Source organism: Lathamus discolor, chromosome 2, assembly GCF_037157495.1.
Source record: "Lathamus discolor isolate bLatDis1 chromosome 2, bLatDis1.hap1, whole genome shotgun sequence".
Taxonomy (NCBI): Eukaryota; Metazoa; Chordata; class Aves; order Psittaciformes; family Psittacidae; genus Lathamus; species Lathamus discolor.
The window spans coordinates 86,605,448-86,623,664 of record NC_088885.1 but is presented as its reverse complement, the minus strand read 5'-3'; the positions used below and the strand labels follow the sequence as shown (position 1 = coordinate 86,623,664).

Genomic DNA, 18,217 nt, shown 5'->3' with positions numbered 1-18,217 from the left:
TCCCTTCCTAAAATAACTTTAAAATTAGTGAAATCATTAGTAGAATATGGATAATTAAAGCCTTTGCTATAATCTCTTTTCCCATAAGGGAGTGGGGTACAATTTGGTTTAAAGCAAGGGCATATTCAGAAGATAATATAACCATTCTCTGTAACTTAATTTATCTTTTACCTCCAGGTTTCTGAGATATGCATTTATACTTGATTTACTGGAATTAGTTTTTAATCACACTAGTGCCTAAAGGACAAGTGAAAGACTGAGCTTCAACCTTTCTGCTTTAAAGTCTAAAAATAGATTATGGGTAAGTGTAGTACTTCTACAATGACGCAGGACAAAACAACAAAAAAACCAATCCAAGGATATAGCTCGATTTTAAAATTCCCACCTTAATTCACAGAATTTTACTTCAAATATTTTAACATTTTAAATGCATATTCATTGCTTCTTTAGGAAAAAAACTGAATACGAGATTCTGACTCTTTATCAAGGCATAAATTTAATTTTTTTTTATTTTTATTTTCAGAGCTGGTTTGTATGTTTATAGTTTGTCTCTCCATTTGAAACTAAACCACTGCTTGAACAATCTGGTCAGTGTGCTAACTAATTTGGTCTTTTTTTTTTTTTTTTCCTACTCATGGTGCAATAAATTATATGTGATATGATTTTTCTACAAGTATCAGTCAAAAATGGAAGTTACAAATCTGAACATGTTCTGTCTTGCAGCCTTCATAGAGAATAAAAACTGTGATAAGCTTATGAAGAATTTCAACAATAAACTACTGTGACTGCCTTGCTATTATAGCTATTATCATGATGATAACAAGACAATGATGGATATTAACAGAAATACAGATATTAAGCACATTTTTTATGTTGCAAAGGCAAGTATGTATTCTATTTTATGATTCTATGTAACTGCATAACAAAAGCTTGTAACAAATACTGTAGCTGGAAACACAAAAATAATTTTGTTGCATTTTCCCAAGAAATGCTGTAAATCGTCTGCCCTGTTCATGTGAAGCTTCCTGTCAAACTATAAACAGTTTGCAGCAATCTTACAATTAGACATTCACTTGTCTGGTGTCCTGACAATTATAAGGAAAAAAAGAAGTGTTTAAAAGGTACGTATTTGCTTTAAATATATTTTAGTAAAATGTATCTTTAAATGATATACAGTTACACTACATAGTGTTTACTGTATTAAGTTTCAAAGGACAGAGTAGTTGTTTAAAAGAGGTGTTTCCTCCTGCCTGACAAAAAAATAAACCCAAAGTAATCTCAACAATCTCAAAACGTATGTATTTTTCATGACTCATGCTCATCGGTGCACCCTTTATTTACTACTTCTATTTTCAATCTGATTAGAGATTTTCAGCTTGCCAAATATGTGACTGCGAGAAATAAGATACAAGTTCATAAATTTTGTCTGATTTGGAGCAGATGAACCTATCTATAACACTTCATAACTCAATTTAGCCAGCATGTATCTTCAGAATACCTATAAGCAAAAGCTGTAACACGTACAGGACCTTACTAGGCTATAGTCAATAAAACCCCACATTAACATTTCAATCTGTGGTACATTATTTTTGTTTATATGACATAAAGCATTAACTATTTTAAGACTTTATGGAGTGGTATCTTTTAAAAATCTTTTATTTGAAAACTCGATTAATTTTCATTTATAAAAGTTTTAATAAAGAAATTGTCTTATGAATCAATTTGGAGACTTGTGAGATCTGGGTTCAATTGCCAGCTTTCTCTCCCTTAAGACTCTGTGTGTGAAACTGGTGTTCAGAACAGTAATAACATCTAAAGTGGAAAAAAAAAAAAATAAAACTTGAAACTTCACTTTTTGTAAAACTATTTTATGTAATGACAACAATATATAAAGATATTTTAACCAGTACCTTTTCCTACTGAAGATCTGAAACATCTTTTGTTATGCTGTTTTCTTGCACACTGACTTGATTTGCTGACAAATTAAAAACCAGTGACAGTCTGTTACCTAATTCTCCCCCAATGCTTAGGACACAGCTGAACTAAAGACAGAAAAGTCTCAGCTGCAGCCAAGAAAACTCATGAATGTGATTTTTTCTGATGTGATTTAGGTGCTTTTCATTTCCTTAGAGAACTTCAGGGAACTTACTGTTTAATTAAAAAAGCATTTAAAATACATTTTAACAGCCCTTGCAGCAGGGAGCAAGGCATCATCTCTCTAGCTGAATTCTCTACCTACTTGGCTGTGAGTTGCTGTGCTCCTGCATCTGCAGGCAAGATGAGCTGTGTGCTCTGCATGTAGATTAAAACACTGTTGGTGAGTGGATCCAGGAGGGCTCCTCCCCATCCCACAGCAGCCCCTTCTCTCCTGGAGCAAGCATTCAATATGGAAGTTGAAGAGAAAGGCTTGACTTCTCAAGCACAGAAAGAATTAAAGCTCAGCTCTATATACCCCGTATGCATGTTGCTACCATTCACATTGCCGTATCAACAGACTGACTTTTCTCTCTCATGTTGCTGTGTTTATGGCCGAGGAGAAGACCACAGAGTGTATCGGATTGGCTCAAGGCACTGCTATCCGATCATGTCCCCACAATACAGGTATCAACATTTACATTCCCACTCAGAAAGTTATATTAAAATGTGAGTAAGAGTACTTTAGATAGTGTCGTGGTTTAAACCCAACCACACAGCTCGTCCACTCACCCCCCCCCCCCCCCCCCAACCCTCCTCGCTCCCGGAGGGATGGGGAGGAGAATCAAGAGAATGTAACTCCCAGGGATTGAGATAAGAACAGTTTAGTAACTAAGGTATAACACAAATCACTGCTGCTACCACCAATAATGATAAAGGAAATAACAAGAGGAAAGAATACAACACCTCAACACCAGCTGACCAATAACTCGCCCCACTCCCCCCAGCCGAGCACCGACCGATACCTCGTCCAAACCTGCAGTCCCTCTAGCCCTTCTGGGTAACTCCCAGTTACATCCCGGGCATGACATGCTGTGGTATGGAATACCTCTTTGGCTAGTTTGGGTCAGGTGTCCTGTCTCTGCTTCCTCCCGGCCTCCCCTCCTCCCCGGCAGAGCATGAGGCTCACAGAGTCCTTGGCCAGAATAAACATTACTTAACAATAATGAAAACCAATCGGTGCTATCAGCTCTCTGCCCAGGCTGGAAGTCAAAACACAGAGCTTGCACCAGTTACTAAGAAGGAGCAAAACGGCTACTGGTAAACCCAGGACAGATAGTAACATCATTTTAAGAAATGCTGTTTAAGCAGTGAGGAAATGGTTAAAACTACTGCATAAAATCTTTCAATGAGACTTCAGTGAGGTGGGGAACAGAAAGGTTTTTCTCCTGACTTGTTAAACAGGTGACTGGCAATTTCGAGTTCGGCTCTAATATGTCACACTCTTTATCTTCCTTGTGAAGGTATCAGGAAATCTCAGGTAGACAATACAGACCAAGGCACAAAGTCCTTGATCTTACCAAGCAGTATCTCATTTTGAATTTGTATTTAATTCTGTTATACGGTTCTACTTATGTCTACAAAGTTACTGAGTAATAAAAATATTTACAAAGATCATGGCAAATGAAGCCAGCATCCTCAAAGAAGCCCAGTATAACTTTTTGTCTTGCATCAGACTGAAATAACTTGGTATATAAAAAGACACATTCTTCTAGCTCAGAATTTTTTTCTCCCCAAGGACAGCCAGATGATAACTAAACAGATCCAATATAAAGAGCTATATGTGAGTAACACCTATTCTAGAGAATACCCATTTGGCAACATATTTTAATTACAGCCATGCATGTTTGCAACATCCAGCTTTTACTGTGCTAAAAATCACACACAGGATTTGAAACCCTGAGGCAAACAAGACACATGAATTCTTATGGTTCTGAATGGGAAACATTGCACCTATCAAGAGATGTAATATTTTGATACCCTGGATTCTGAAAAAAGAAAGAAAGAAAACTATAAGGTTGCTACTGGGTAAGACAATTCACAATGAAACAAGCTAACTAAAAAGTCTATATTAATTTCACAGAAACTTATTCTCAGTAAGAGAAAACATCCCAGTTTTTGTCAGACCTTGTAAAACTTTTAATCAGTAGCTAGGACTGGACTTCTCAGAGAGCGAAGATGAACACCTCTGAAGAAATGTGTCACCTCTAGCTAAAGTAGTAGAGCAGATACTAAACGCAGATATTAATCACAAGATGAAATGGTTCTTATGATTTAAGGCTTGCTACCTGACACACAGCAGCAATGAAGAATGCCACGCTGTACACAAAGGCTAAAATTACTAGTGAATACAAGCCCTGGATCCTTGCCAGTCTCCCAAAGTTGAGATGTATTAACTCTGATTGGACCTGACTGGACACGGAGTGCTTACTGCTCCTATTATTTTTTATCGCTTTCCTTCATGCCACCACAATAATAAATATGTTGTACTACCTAATGCATCCTATGAATATGATAGTGTTTTCCTACTGAATAAATTTGCCAGGGCCCAGATCAAAGAAGCACTTACATGCACAAGTGCAGAAAACTATTCTCAGATAACCACAACAAACCTTGCCTCATTTCTTAACTGAGTCCTATGTGGCTATTTTCAGTGGAAGTGTCACAAAGACAGCTGACTGCCATAGGCTGACTAGAATATTTCAGGGACTATTGTACACTCAAACTCATTTGCAGTTCTCATAGTACATGCCCCTATGCCTCAGTTCCTAGATGAGCCAAAGACAGATATCCAATACGAATCCAGTATAATGTACATGGTAGTTCAGCAGCAATTTCACCATGAGGCACAGCTTTTGTTCAGAAATACAGATGGAAAGAATGATGCTGATTTCTTTCTAATCTAAAGTAAATTAGGAAGTAAATAGAGAAGTGGCAGAAGCAAAGTTAGGATTAGAGACGTGAACCTAAAAACCTCTCGCCAGATGTTCATTTCACTACCCTAGGACATTGAAGCAGTAACAGCCACAGTATACAATACATATAATCATATTACTTCTTATTTATATAACAGTCTAGGAGTCAGGACATCTGGTAATAACCAGGAAATCTCACACAGCTTCTTAGTCTTGTCTCCTAGGTAAGTGATTTAACCTCTCTGTTGGTTGTGGTCATGCCTATTCCTACTGAAGTTGAGCAGTTGTATTACCAAATTTACGAGATTCATGGGATAAGAAAGAAAAATAAAAATAAACTAGAAGAATGAATCTGCAGACAAAAGAGTCTATACTCCAAGTATTATGACTCTTACCCAGTGACTTGAAGCAGTAAAATACATGTGGAACCTAACCTAACTTTCGTGAATCTGCCTGCAGGTTATAGGACTCTTCACACAAAGGCCACAGTATTTGGAATAATACATCTTCACATTTTGATAACTCTTACAACTCACAGAACAAAGTAAATAAGGCATGTCTGTATTAAGAAATTCTTTAGTTTATGAAGATTTGCCATGTCCTATGACCAGAGCTGGGTAAAGACAAGGGAATAAAAACACCCACAAATACTATAGGAAGAAACCCCTACTGATTACTGGTGGAACTGCTTGTATTTGCATAGTTGTAAACATTTGTATTTATTGAAGTTTACTGAGAAAAAGGCTGCAGAATGAAGAAGTTCATAACACAAACAGGAGTTCAATAGAATATTTAACTTCCGCTTTACTGACAGCTCACACTGAGTATCGTACATATAATGTCATCATGCTTGTGATCCGATATTTATGGGGTTTTGTTTGTTTAGGGTTGTTTGTTTGTTTATTTGGTTTATGGTCAAGGATGAGTTTCATGAAGGGCTTGGACTTCTCCTTCCCTTCCCCCCCTCCCCCCCATCATGATTTAACTATTCCACTTCTTTGGTTGGCAGGGGTTCATTGAGTCTCTTTTATAAATGTCCACTTTAAATTAAAGACTTTTTAGAAGTAGAAGGCCTTGCGGAGTATTCTGAAGTTCACAATGCTCAGCAATGTGCCAAGTTACCTAATCCTTTCTGAAAAGTTCTGATACAGCCAAGTCACTTCAAAGGGAGGAACGCTTCCTCCCTGCTTCTCTCAGGAAGAGTCCTGAACACCAACTGTGTACTCATACAAGAGTTACACAGTTCAAAGGTCAAACTTTGTCCCAACATAAGGCTAGTTTCAACAGCTGTTTTCAAAATTAGGACCAGGTGTATTGGCCATCACTATTGACTGGGAATCAAACAATCATTATGTTGACCAGGAATAAAACAACAGATTTGAATATAGGCTTAGATCTAATAGAAAACTTAGCTTTGAAGACAGCAGGTCAACACTGTATACCATGTAAGATACCCCTTTTCACTCACAGCTTCACATTCTGGGCATTAGAATTATCTAATTATGAACAAATGTTATCAAGTCTAGTTTCCCTGCCAGGAAGAAGAGATGACATTCCTTCAAAAACTAGAAAGGAAGAAGGAAAGGCTATTTGGTCATTCTAAGTTTATAAGGTAGTCAAACAGGATTTGAAAGCTCAGTGAAGAACAGCTGGTCTCATTTTAATGAAAGGTTGAGACTTTGCCTTCAGCTCTTCACAATGTTTCCTTCCCTAGCCAGTGAATTACCCTTTCCCTTATGCAAGCAGAGCCAGTTATTCTTCAGCCGGTAACTGCTTCCCACAGCAATTCTGACTTTCAGTGCCTGCACAGAAGTGCACACACCATATGTTCTTTGGACAATTATTGATAGTCTTTTTCTGATAGAGCTGGGCAATTACAAAGAAATAATGACAATTTGTGAACAGAAAAACAAGGGCATCTCCTACTTAAATTTTTCCCACAAGAGAACAGAATACAAATGCCATCTACTTGCAGCAGGCAATTCATGACCATGTTATCTAAATTATAAACAAACTGTATAAGCAAATATCAGCAACAAACTAATCAAAATCATGACCTATTTATGGGTTGATTAGAGTAACAAAAAATTACTGCAAATGAGTGGTGGTTAATTTGTGAAACAAATAAAGGGCTATGATTCTCACATACAAATTGCTGTCAGTGAATAATTTAGCTCTGGTTAGAGCCATCTATTAATTAAGAAATCTTTAGCACTCTCCAACTGGAGCTGGCAGAATGATTTATCTATACACACAGTGATAAAGCCAAGGGAAATCAGTACTACTGGACATTTTAAATGTTGGGTTTGATTCCCTAGAGCCCTATAGTATCATTTATAACTATCTAGCTGGACTTCAGACACAACCATTCTCATTTGGTAACATTTTAAAGACACTTTGCCCAGTACAGATGACACAATACACAAGGCAGCAGCAAATCAACATTTCTATGTTTAAATTACATAGTAAACCTGTGGTTTGCACTGGAAAATAACATAAACATTCTAGCAGGAATATACAGCAAGCATTCTTAGTAACATTCTAAAGGAATTTAGAATTCTAAAGGAAGTGTGGGCTTGACGATCAAGTAGTGAGGTGGATCGAGAACTGGTTGAAAGGGAGAAGGCAGAGAGTTGTGGTCAATGGCGCAGAATCTAGTTGGAGGTCTGTGACTAGTGGAGTTCCTCAGGGGTCGGTGCTGGGACCGGTGCTGTTTAATATTTTCATCAATGACCTGGATGAGGGAACTGAGTGCACCCTCAGCAAGTTTGCTGATGACACAAAACTGGGAGGAGTGGCTGACACACCAGAGGACTGTGCTGCCATTCAGCGAGACCTGGACAGGCTGGAGAGTTGGGCGGGGAGAAACTTGATGAAATTTAACAAGGGCAAGTGTAGAGTCTTGCATCTGGGGAAGAACAACCCCATGTACCAGTACAGGTTGGGGGTTGACCTGCTGGAAAGTAGCGAAGGGGAAAGGGACCTGGGGGTCCTGGTGGATAGGAGGATGACCATGAGCCAGCAATGTGCTCTTGCGGCCAAGAAGGCAAATGGCATCTTAGGGTGCATTAGAAAGGGAGTGGTTAGTAGGTCAAGAGAGGTTCTCCTCCCCCTCTACTCAGCCTTGGTGAGGCCGCATCTGGAATATTGCGTCCAGTTCTGGGCCCCTCTGTTCAAGAAGGACAGGGAATTGCTTGAAGGAGTCCAGTGCAGAGCCACAAAGATGATTAAGGGAGTGGAACATCTCCCTTATGAGGAGAGGCTGAGGGAGCTGGGTCTCTTTAGCTTGCAAAAGAGGAGACTGAGGGGTGATCTCATCAATGTTTACAAATATGTAAAGGGTAGGTGTCAGGATGATGGAGCTAGGCTTTTTTCAGTGATATCCAGTGATAGGACAAGGGGCAATGGGTGTAAACTGGAACATAGGAAGTTCCACGTTAACATCAGGAAGAACTTCTTTACTGTAAGAGTGACAGAGCACTGGAACAGGTTGCCCAGGGGGGTTGTGGAGTCTCCTACACTGGAGATATTCAAGGCCCGCCTGGACAAGTTCCTGTGTGATGTACTGTAGGTTACCCTGCTCTTGCAGGGGGGTTGGACTAGATGATCTTTTGAGGTCCCTTCCAACCCTTGGGATTCTGTGATTCTGTGATTCTTAGTAAAAAGCATAAATGCCAGAACATACGTTAGGCTCTTGAAGACAAAACCATGCTACCAATTTCCTAGAAAGATTAATATCATAAACAAAGTATTAATTCAGATAGGGTTTTCCTTTATCAGAGGTAAGGGTCACTACAAAAGGAGTAGAAAATAATGTTATTGATTTTAGGGTTTACTATTGATTTTTTTAAACAAATGTTCAAGATCATATGTTACTGTAAGGACTCTTGTCTTTCAACATGCACCAGCTTTAGATAGCAAAGTAACTGACTGTCCTTGTTTCAAGCCTCTTAAAATGATATTGTATAAAGCCAGAAGGATAAGACGTTACAGGGAAATAGTTTTAAAACTGTTTGCAGGGGTGCTTCACAATTGTGCAAAAGCACACCATATCTTGTGTCAAGGAAAGGCATAAGAAACAAAGCAACCACGTTTTCTTACAACAGAAGATTTTAAATAGTTTTTAAAGGATGACAACTGCCTGTCACAGTGTATATGCCCCATTATCCACCTGCATTCCAATTTCCCTGCTTCTCATTTTGAACTAGAAAATATTAATACGTACAGACTACCTTCCACTTTCACGCTTGAATTGTGACTCAAATTACAACTGCTTTGATCATCATTATTATTATTATTGTATTTATACTGCAATTTCTGCTTCTCAAAGTGAGAGGAAAATCTATAGCTTCTATCTACAAAAATTATCTAGATTACTTCCAACAACCTCAACACACTTGAAATAATACAGTCAGAAATAGCACCAAATTAGAAAAAATGCAATCAATTTAAGCTTTGTTGCCATCTTCACTACGTATGAAATGCACATAAACATATATTATTGCTTAAAATTTTAAGGTCAGTAACTTCACACATACTACATACATTACGACATCATGCACATTAAACTGTGAAAGCTGCGCACTTTAATCAGAAGCTGTTGTCTGCAGGAAAATGACAATATTTCATCTGGTATTTTTTAGCCAAAACACACACAGAACTTTTTTTCTTGTTAAGACCATGGGCTGTTCCCTAGCAAAAGGTGTGCTGTCCAGATTACAAAAACAAGAGGAAAAAGTTAGAACTGTAACAAACATCACAGAGGAATACAATTGTGCACTACTTTTCATCAATTTACTCTCATTTGGAAGACAAAAAGGAGAAAAAAACTGTTTTGATAGCATTACCAAATTGAGTTTCGTTAGCACTTCCAAATAGCTTTATCATGAGTTTGAGACTAGTTTCTAGGTAATCTACAGCATTAGCGCTTCATAGGAAAAATGTTACATTTGTGGAGATTTACTACCTGTTATAACCCTTCTAAAAGCAAACATATGGAAAATCCATCTGCATTAAAATAAAAAAACAAAAAAAACACCCAAACCAAAACCAACCAAACCAAACCTCTTGAAATTTCTTCATGAAACCTCTCCATTTCTTCATAACAATTGCTGTACATGTTTCATCAGAATTATTTTTATCATTATTCTCAGCATTGCTACCTGTAATTTTGAGGTCTGAAAGGGAGGAAAAACACTTTCTAGAACTTCTTGGAAAGGGAAGTTCAAAACATTTTATAATATCCTCCAGTCATCTTTAAGCCTCAGGTAAAACCTGGCTTTACGGCATAAAAATTTAAGTGCAGTTCGGTGAATAACCCACTCTTTAGAGACATGCAATGTATCTAACAATAAAACTTTCCTCAGGTTTCAAGCTCTCTTTGTAAGTCATCCATACCCAACTTAATGCTAAACTATAAAACTCAATAATCAAGATCCACCACTGGGCACTTACTGTTTCTAATCAGGATACATAGGAGACATACTCTATCCAGTGGGACTGAAGTACAGAGAAAACGCGGGAGTTTTTCCAAGTAATTTTTAAAATATGTCCTTAAGGTTTGTTTTCAGACAGTGCAAATATGACTTTTTCTGAACTTCTAAGAAACAGCAACCAGAAACTGCTTTCGGAATACCCTCAAAATAGATGCCATACCTAATAATTTGCTTATTCATTCTAATAAATCAACACATTCAGCCACAGTCCTGTAAATAAGGGCTAATTACTTTTGTTGCAGCAGACTGTTTCATAAAAAAAACCCAAAACAAACAAAAAAAAAACACACACGCACAAAAAAAAAAAAAAAAACCACCAAAGAACAAACAAGTTGAAATCTTTTTGATATTGACAAAATCTTTAACTATGTGACACAAGCATTTAAATTCAAAGGAACAAATCGAAGGGAGACAATAAAAAGGGCAGTGTAAGGGACAAAAGGGAGAAAAACAAACTGTGACACATATAGTACCACTTTGCTTGGGTTATTTTCTAATGAAGAAGTCTTTTAAATTTGAAAAGATGTCAAAATAATTGGTTGTTCTCTAGATTGCTCTATTTTTCATTTACTATTATAGATGATTTTTAGTTCAGAAGTTCTATGAATGCTTTTCTTGACTTTCCTTCCTGAATCACTAAAAATGGTTTCAGGGATTTCAGCCTGCCTAAAGCCAGCAGCACTATGCCAGCTTTAAGCAACACTATGAAGGAATTGATATATCCGTTCATTTTGAGTTAGAAGTCGGTGCAGTGAAAGATTAATATGTGTTTCTGAAGTACTGAAGTATATTTTTGGTATGAGCTGTAGCTGTTAAATCCCAGCACATCAGAATCCCCTAGCAGAATGATGACTTGGCAAAGGTTTAGGAAATGAAGTCTGTTGACACAGCAGATTAATGCATTTGTTTGCTTACTACCAGTCTCTCTTCAAGTAATATTATATCTATTTAATGTTTAATGAAATTAGATTACACTTTAATACTGTCAGAGTTATTCTCTTCTGTAATATTTGTATTTTAATAACAAGATGGATAGGTAAGTGAATGTGAGGGAGATGAAGAGCAAATTTTCCCTTTACTACTGCCTATCTGCTACAAAGAATGGGATTTTTACTTTGAGTAACAAAGACAGTGGAGCATTCATTTGTATTCAATCCAATCTATATGCCTACCTTTCCACTGAATCAGCTTTGTGCATTTTGGAAGACAGTTTCTGTAAGAATGTTGTAATGAATTATAACTACAAAAGTTGCATAGAGTACATCTCACACAGCATGGGTTGGATCCATCCTGCTTTACACCACTAGGTGTAAATTGCTTACTGCCAGTAGTTATATTACAGCAGTTAAAAGCTTTCCTTCTAGAGCAGTTAAATGCAGTACTTTCCTTTTGGCAGCAGAAAGTACAATGACATCTATTAACACAGTGCTTAGTAAAAATGTAATTTAGCCCAATCAATTTGCACATTGTTCTGGCATTTGATAAACAGAGGAAAACTTCGGTTGGAAGGTACATCGGGAGGTCTCAATAACCTTCTGCTCAAAGGACAAATAGTTATAACATAGACTGGGTTGCTGTCTGGTCTTGAAACCCTCCGAGGATGGAGACTGCATAACCTCCCTGGGAAATGCTGCTTGACATTCACTGCTTGACTGTCCACAGAGTGAAAAAGTTTGTCTTTATATCCAGCCTGAAACTCTCTGCCTGTTGTCTGTCCATCGCCACGCACTACTGTGAAAAGCCTGGGTCTGTTTTCCATGTAAACTCCATGTAGGTATTTGTAGATCGCTACTAGCACACACACACACACACACACATACACACACCCCCCGAAGCCATAATCATGTGCCAAAGGAAGTGTGCTCCAAAGAGGTGTGCTCCTTGATTTTCCGAGGGACTGAATGCAGACCTCCATGTTCCTCCTCAATGCAGACCTCCTTGTTGTTCCTCAGATCTTAGAATCATAGAACAGAATTGTTCAAATTGGAAAATACCTTTAAGATCATAGAGTCCAAGTGTTAACCTAACACTGCCAAGTCCACCACTAAACCACATCCCTAAGCGCCACATCTACACGTCTTTTAATTTCCTCCAGGGATGGTGACTTCACCACTTCCCTGGGCAGCCTGTTCAGTGCTTTACAGCCCCATCAATGAAGATTTTTTTCCTAATACCTAATTTAAACTTCCCCTGGTGCAACTTGAGGCCATCTGCTCTCATCCTATCACTTGTTAATTGGAAGAAAAGACCAACCCCCACATCACTACAACCTCCCTTCAGTAGCTGTAGAGAGGTCTCCCCTGAGCCTCCTTTTCTCCAGGCTAAACAGTCCCAGTTCCTTCAGTTATTTTTCATCAGACTTGTGCTCCCAACCCTTCACCAGCTTTGCTGTCCTTCTCTGGACTCACTCCAGCACCTCAATGTCTCTCTTGCAGTGAGGGGCTCAGAACCGAACACAGGATTCGAGATGCAGCTTCACCAGTGCCGAGTACAGGAGGATGGTCACTGCGCTGGTCCTGCTGGTCATACTATTGCTGATATAGGCCAGGATGCTTTTGGCCGCTTTGACTGCCTGGTCACACTACTGGCTCATGTTCACAAGGACATCGACCAACACCTCCATGTCCTTTTCTGCCAGGCAGCTTTTACTTCTTTGCCTTTTTTTGAAGCTGAAGCATTGAAGCAAAATTTTAACTCCAAATTTAATTTGATACAATTTTTAAGAATGCAAGTAAATTAAATTAGAAAACATACAAGAATTAAAACCTTTCCTGATCTGATAGTTACTGTAATGCCATTCTTTCACCTTTCCCAAACATACAAAAGCTGTATGGTGGTAGGAGCTTGGGATAGATGACATTGTATGTGTGAGTAAGGCTGAACACTGGAGTAATCCAAAACTGTTAAACTTGGGCTGCTTCCAAAGTTACTGTTTATTTTCAAAATTAAGGCTGCTGCCTTTTAGTTTCTGTTGTTTACAGAAACAGTGGTGTTTTCTCAGTAATCTTTTACCGCATGCAGTTTAGGATCAAACTCAATAACAGTTCCACAGCTTCTACACAAGCAAATATCTACCAAAAAGGTAATTTTTCTGAAAGGTGAATATTAATATTTCTTGAAAAATAAAGCTTAGTACTTTTGCTCAACTGCGGGGGGGGGGGGGGTGAGGGGGTAGGGGGTGGGGGTAGGAAGCAGGGCAGAAGGAATCCTAACAAAATCCACTGTGATTGAGTGAAACAGAAGTGAAATAGAATTAGCTATGTCAAGAAAACATCAAGAATGCAATAATGTTATCTGGGATTTTTTATCATATTCATTTTATCATACATCACAAGGACTATGGGAGCATACCTTTATAGCAGCAAGAAAGATTCATAACAAGTACCTACAATCCTTATTGAACACAATTTATTAATGCATCATGAAATGTAAAGTTTTATGATCCTCACTGAATTAAAGATAAAAGGAAACACAGCAAGGGAAACTGAAAATTGAAGACAATCTTGATTATGACAAATTACAAATTCAGTACATGTCTTTGTAATTCAGTTTCTGTCATGAGATCTCTACAATAGAAACAGTATTTAGTATTGACTTGATTTCATTTACAATGCTAAGGTTTACCAACCAGTGGGTTGTTTGGACTGGGATGGTCAAAACCAAGCACAGTTTTAATCCATTAAAAGCTTTTATATTACCACCTATCTTTCAATAAGCACAAGAAGAAAGCTACAAGGATAACATGCAAAGTAATACCATTTCACCTGAATGCACCAAATTACTATAAAGTTTCTTCAGACTCAAAAGAAGCAATCTTCTCTACAAAATGGCATCATGCTTTCAAGGGAAAATGAAAGCTTAAAATGAGCCACAATGCAAATTTTATCTAGGCACTTGATAAATGATAAGCTGCAGAATATATTATTTTCATTAGTAAATAATAATTTTTTTTTAATTAAAAGTATTGTTCCAGTTTCTACTGAATCAATTATAATTTTAAAATTTATTTTGCTGATTGCAAAATCAAATAAATAGAATTAGGATTTTTTTTCCCCTCTTGCTGATCAACAGATTCTTTCCTTAAATTTACCATATTTGGTGCCTACTCATTGTGAGACAAACTGTGCATTTTGGTTTCAGATGGGTAAACAAACCATTGCTTTGATGAACTATTCCCTTCTAATATACATAGGACTGCATACCTGAGAACTACTCCAAGTTTCATGCCACAGGACTCTAAACATTTTAGTTCAACTAAGTATTTCAGACACAGCTGGGACATCCTTGTTCTGCAAAAACAGTTCTCTGACACCCTTGCTATTTTTAAGATGCTTGAAATTTTGAACCAAGGCGGCAGTATTTCTAACCAAGGCCATTTTAGGTGGAGGATTATTTTCCTTTCATTGCTAAGCTCATACATAAATGGGCAAATAATAAGGCAGGGTGTGAAACTGCATAATGAATGACTTAAAAATGAAAAGGAAAGGAATAAAATTTATGTGAGCAGAAAAGTCAGAAAGAGCAATAGCAGTAGTAGTATTTGCTATTTGTAAAGTTACTTGTATTTCAGAGGATCCTAAAACATCTTATCTTGGGTGAGATTGTACACTGAGCTAAATAAAGAATAAAAGATAAAGAAACTTCTGAAGTCCTGTTTGTAGAATTTCCAACTATTCACTCCCTCAAAAGCAAGTAGGCTTCATTATCTTCAAAGGAGAATAGGAAACAGACACCAAAAATTGAGTTCACAATATAACATAAACAAAGACATTGTGAACTGCTGAATTCATCTACTCGGAGAAGGTAGAAGATAGGTGAATGCTGTCAAAGAGGAAAAGCTGTTGTTCAAGGTACATTATACATATTTCATAACCAATTCACAGAACATTAAAACTCATAGACCTCATAAACTTTTGCAGCTTCTACAGTAAGCCAGAGCTCATACCTGTGGCAAGATAGATGATATGGAAAAGCATGTCCTTGCCCTGCACGACATCCACAACCACATGGGAAAATCGGCTGTTGTCTTCCATGAAGTAAGGAATTGGAATAACTGGTTGAACAACCTCATGCATTAAAAAGAATTTTTGAGCATCTTGAAGATTCCTCTCTGTCAGATTTACATACAGTCCCTGGTCCATGGTGCCACACTGTAAACACAGAAAAGTAAGTTACTATATGCATCAATGATAAGAACAGATTTACTCTCTGATTTACAGCACAGGAAAAATAAAACTCAAGAATATATTTTGGTGCTGACCAGACTGTCCACACAGTGATTGAGGAAGCTCAGCTTTCCTGATGCAGTACTGTGGAGGCTCCCTAACTCTAAACACCGTGAAAGGGCATCAGACTGACCACCACAAGTAATATTTTGCTATATCACTGTTCCCAGGGCAGGAAGGAGAAGAACCACCATCCAACAAAACACAGAATCTTCTGACTTGTTTGCTTTATAATTTACACAGTCACAGTGCTAAAGACAGGAAAGCATTCATTAACTACATGCAAATTTCAACCATGAATAAAGAAAGCAAAATAAGAGGCAGTTAAACTTAGCACCTTTTCATTTAGGTCTTCAACTATCTAAGGACACAAAAGAGAAAGCTGCTTAGTGGATGTGAATATCTAAACATCCACATGTTTACTCACACATAATTGCATTAGAGAAGTAAACCAGTACTTCACAGCATTTATCAAATATGTCAGTGATGTGAAAGGCATACCCTAAGTCATACTTTTTTATTCTCTGTCACAAATTAAGCCATGAATTACAGCATGAACAAAATTATAGTGTGCAAAACCTTACCAGTTATTTTGTCATTATTGCCATGTTTTCAATCTGAAATTATGTGATCAGTTCAAATCCACAAATGTTAAGAAAAACTCAGATAAATAATTTCATAATGACAGATAGCATGATAAGGGAATGCAGTTAAGCAACTGTCAGGAAACAATTACTTGCTCTGTGTGCACACTGCATATCAGGCCAGTGAAAAAAAATAAACCACGCCAAAAAAGAATTTTTCTGAATCTATCAATCAGGAAAGATTCCAGCTGGAACACTCATAGTACACTGAAATACACATGGTCCTTGGTCTTACAGTGGAAATTGTCCTATCTAAAGAGAAAAGCAACAATCTCTGGAGAAAAACAGTATTCCTCAAAACTGGGACTCCAGTAGTAGTCTAATCTAGAAAATATTTCATTATTATAATCCAGTCTTGGAAATGCAATGTCTGATGCAATTGTTACTACGTAGCAGCAGTCTTCATTCAAATCACATGCTTTTGCTATTGCTGAGTAACTGAATACTCTGAGGATAAATCTACTTCTGAGACTACACAAACAGAACTTCTGATAATTCATCATAAGGACTCTACAAAAGAAAAGTCCAAGTCCTCCTCTCTGGGAAGGAAACCAGATACTCAGCCAATGAATATATCCCATCTACATAAAGTATGTACTCTAAAGCATCATCAAGTCCCAAAACAAACGGTTACGCCTAGCTCTCGGCATTAGACTAGCTTCTGGTATACATTACTGCTACAGTTATGGAGCCAGAAATCTAATAGGAATTTCAACAGAATAAAAGATGGCACCTGCAAAAGAACAGAAGTTTGACATTACTAAGGATACCTACAGATCAGCCAGTGTCAATTGGCTTCAATACTGTGCTGTAAAAGGCTGTGTTACAGCTTCTAACACTAATGCTGGCCTGCTGATACAACTGCTGCCACTGTTTTTGTAAAAAAAAAAAAAAGTAGCAGCAGTATTAAAATTTACCAAACTATCCAAGCAAGAAACTTCTTCAACAGCTAAGCCTTGACTGGAATTTAGAAATCAGCACCAACAGCACACTAGCGACTTAAACCATTTTTACACAGCCGTCAGGCTGTCATCTTTGTTTGTACGCACCATCTGCATGGGGTGATCTCACGATAACTATCAAAACATTAATACAAGGTTTGTAGAGAGGGATTAATAACTTTTATTGGACTTACTTTCCTAGTCAGAAAGATTTTTACACACAAGCCTCTCTTCAGGCTTTCTCCTTCAAAGATTTAGCCTCACTTAGACCCTCTTGATATCACTATTTTGACGATACAAATATGTACAAAGCTACATACAAATATAGCCCACTTCTGTAATATGGCTTACTTAAATGGAGTCTTGTCTCTTGGGACTAATGCCAAACATACTATTTTTCGGAAAGGTAACATGGCTCTGGCCTGTAACGCAGAGCAAACTCAGGGTCTTATTTTCCTTCATATGCATAAATCAGGAAGTAATTAAAATTGCCTACAATCCCCAGTGGGTGATTGTGTTTCATCCTTGCAGAGATCTCATGACACTTAGAAGATAGGGAAGGCTGTTATTAGGAGTAGCACTGAACTTGTGAAATTTCATTAAGGGAGGGTGAAAGGTGGATAAAGGCGAACACAATGTATCTTGGTGAACAGCTGTTGTCGTTAATTACTAAATTAATGCTGTTTTCCATTTCCTTGCTAGAATCACACTTACTAAAATTTTTGTAGGAGTGGTTAATATGAAGAAGAAAACAATGCCTATGTGCTTACCTGAAATACCCTTTTCTTTATGTAGAAAGATCCACTAATTAGCTTTATGCTGTCAGTCAACTGCAAATTATTACACCCTCTGAGGGCGACAAGTTAAAATGAGGGGCGCCCCACATCACAAATTCTTTTAATCAGACTATTCAACAAGTATGGGCCACCTTGCACAGGAAAATCCTTACTGCTCCTCGTTTACCCCTTTCCCCTCTCTATCTTTTCTGCCAGTGTCCCCTTTTCAGGTTCAACTAGCACAAGT

General features: G+C 37.7%; 1 protein-coding gene across 18 annotated transcripts in view; it reads right to left on the bottom strand.

Moving 5' to 3' along the window:
* Nucleotides 1–18,217, bottom strand: part of SEMA5A (semaphorin 5A) — a 326,978-nt gene that overhangs the window by 108,278 nt on the left and 200,483 nt on the right. For all 18 annotated transcript variants that reach the window (XM_065667646.1, XM_065667638.1, XM_065667640.1 and 15 more), the window contains one exon: nucleotides 15,330–15,534. In XM_065667646.1, coding sequence (XP_065523718.1) covers nucleotides 15,330–15,534 — 205 coding nt within the window. The remainder of the gene's footprint in view (nucleotides 1–15,329; nucleotides 15,535–18,217) is intronic.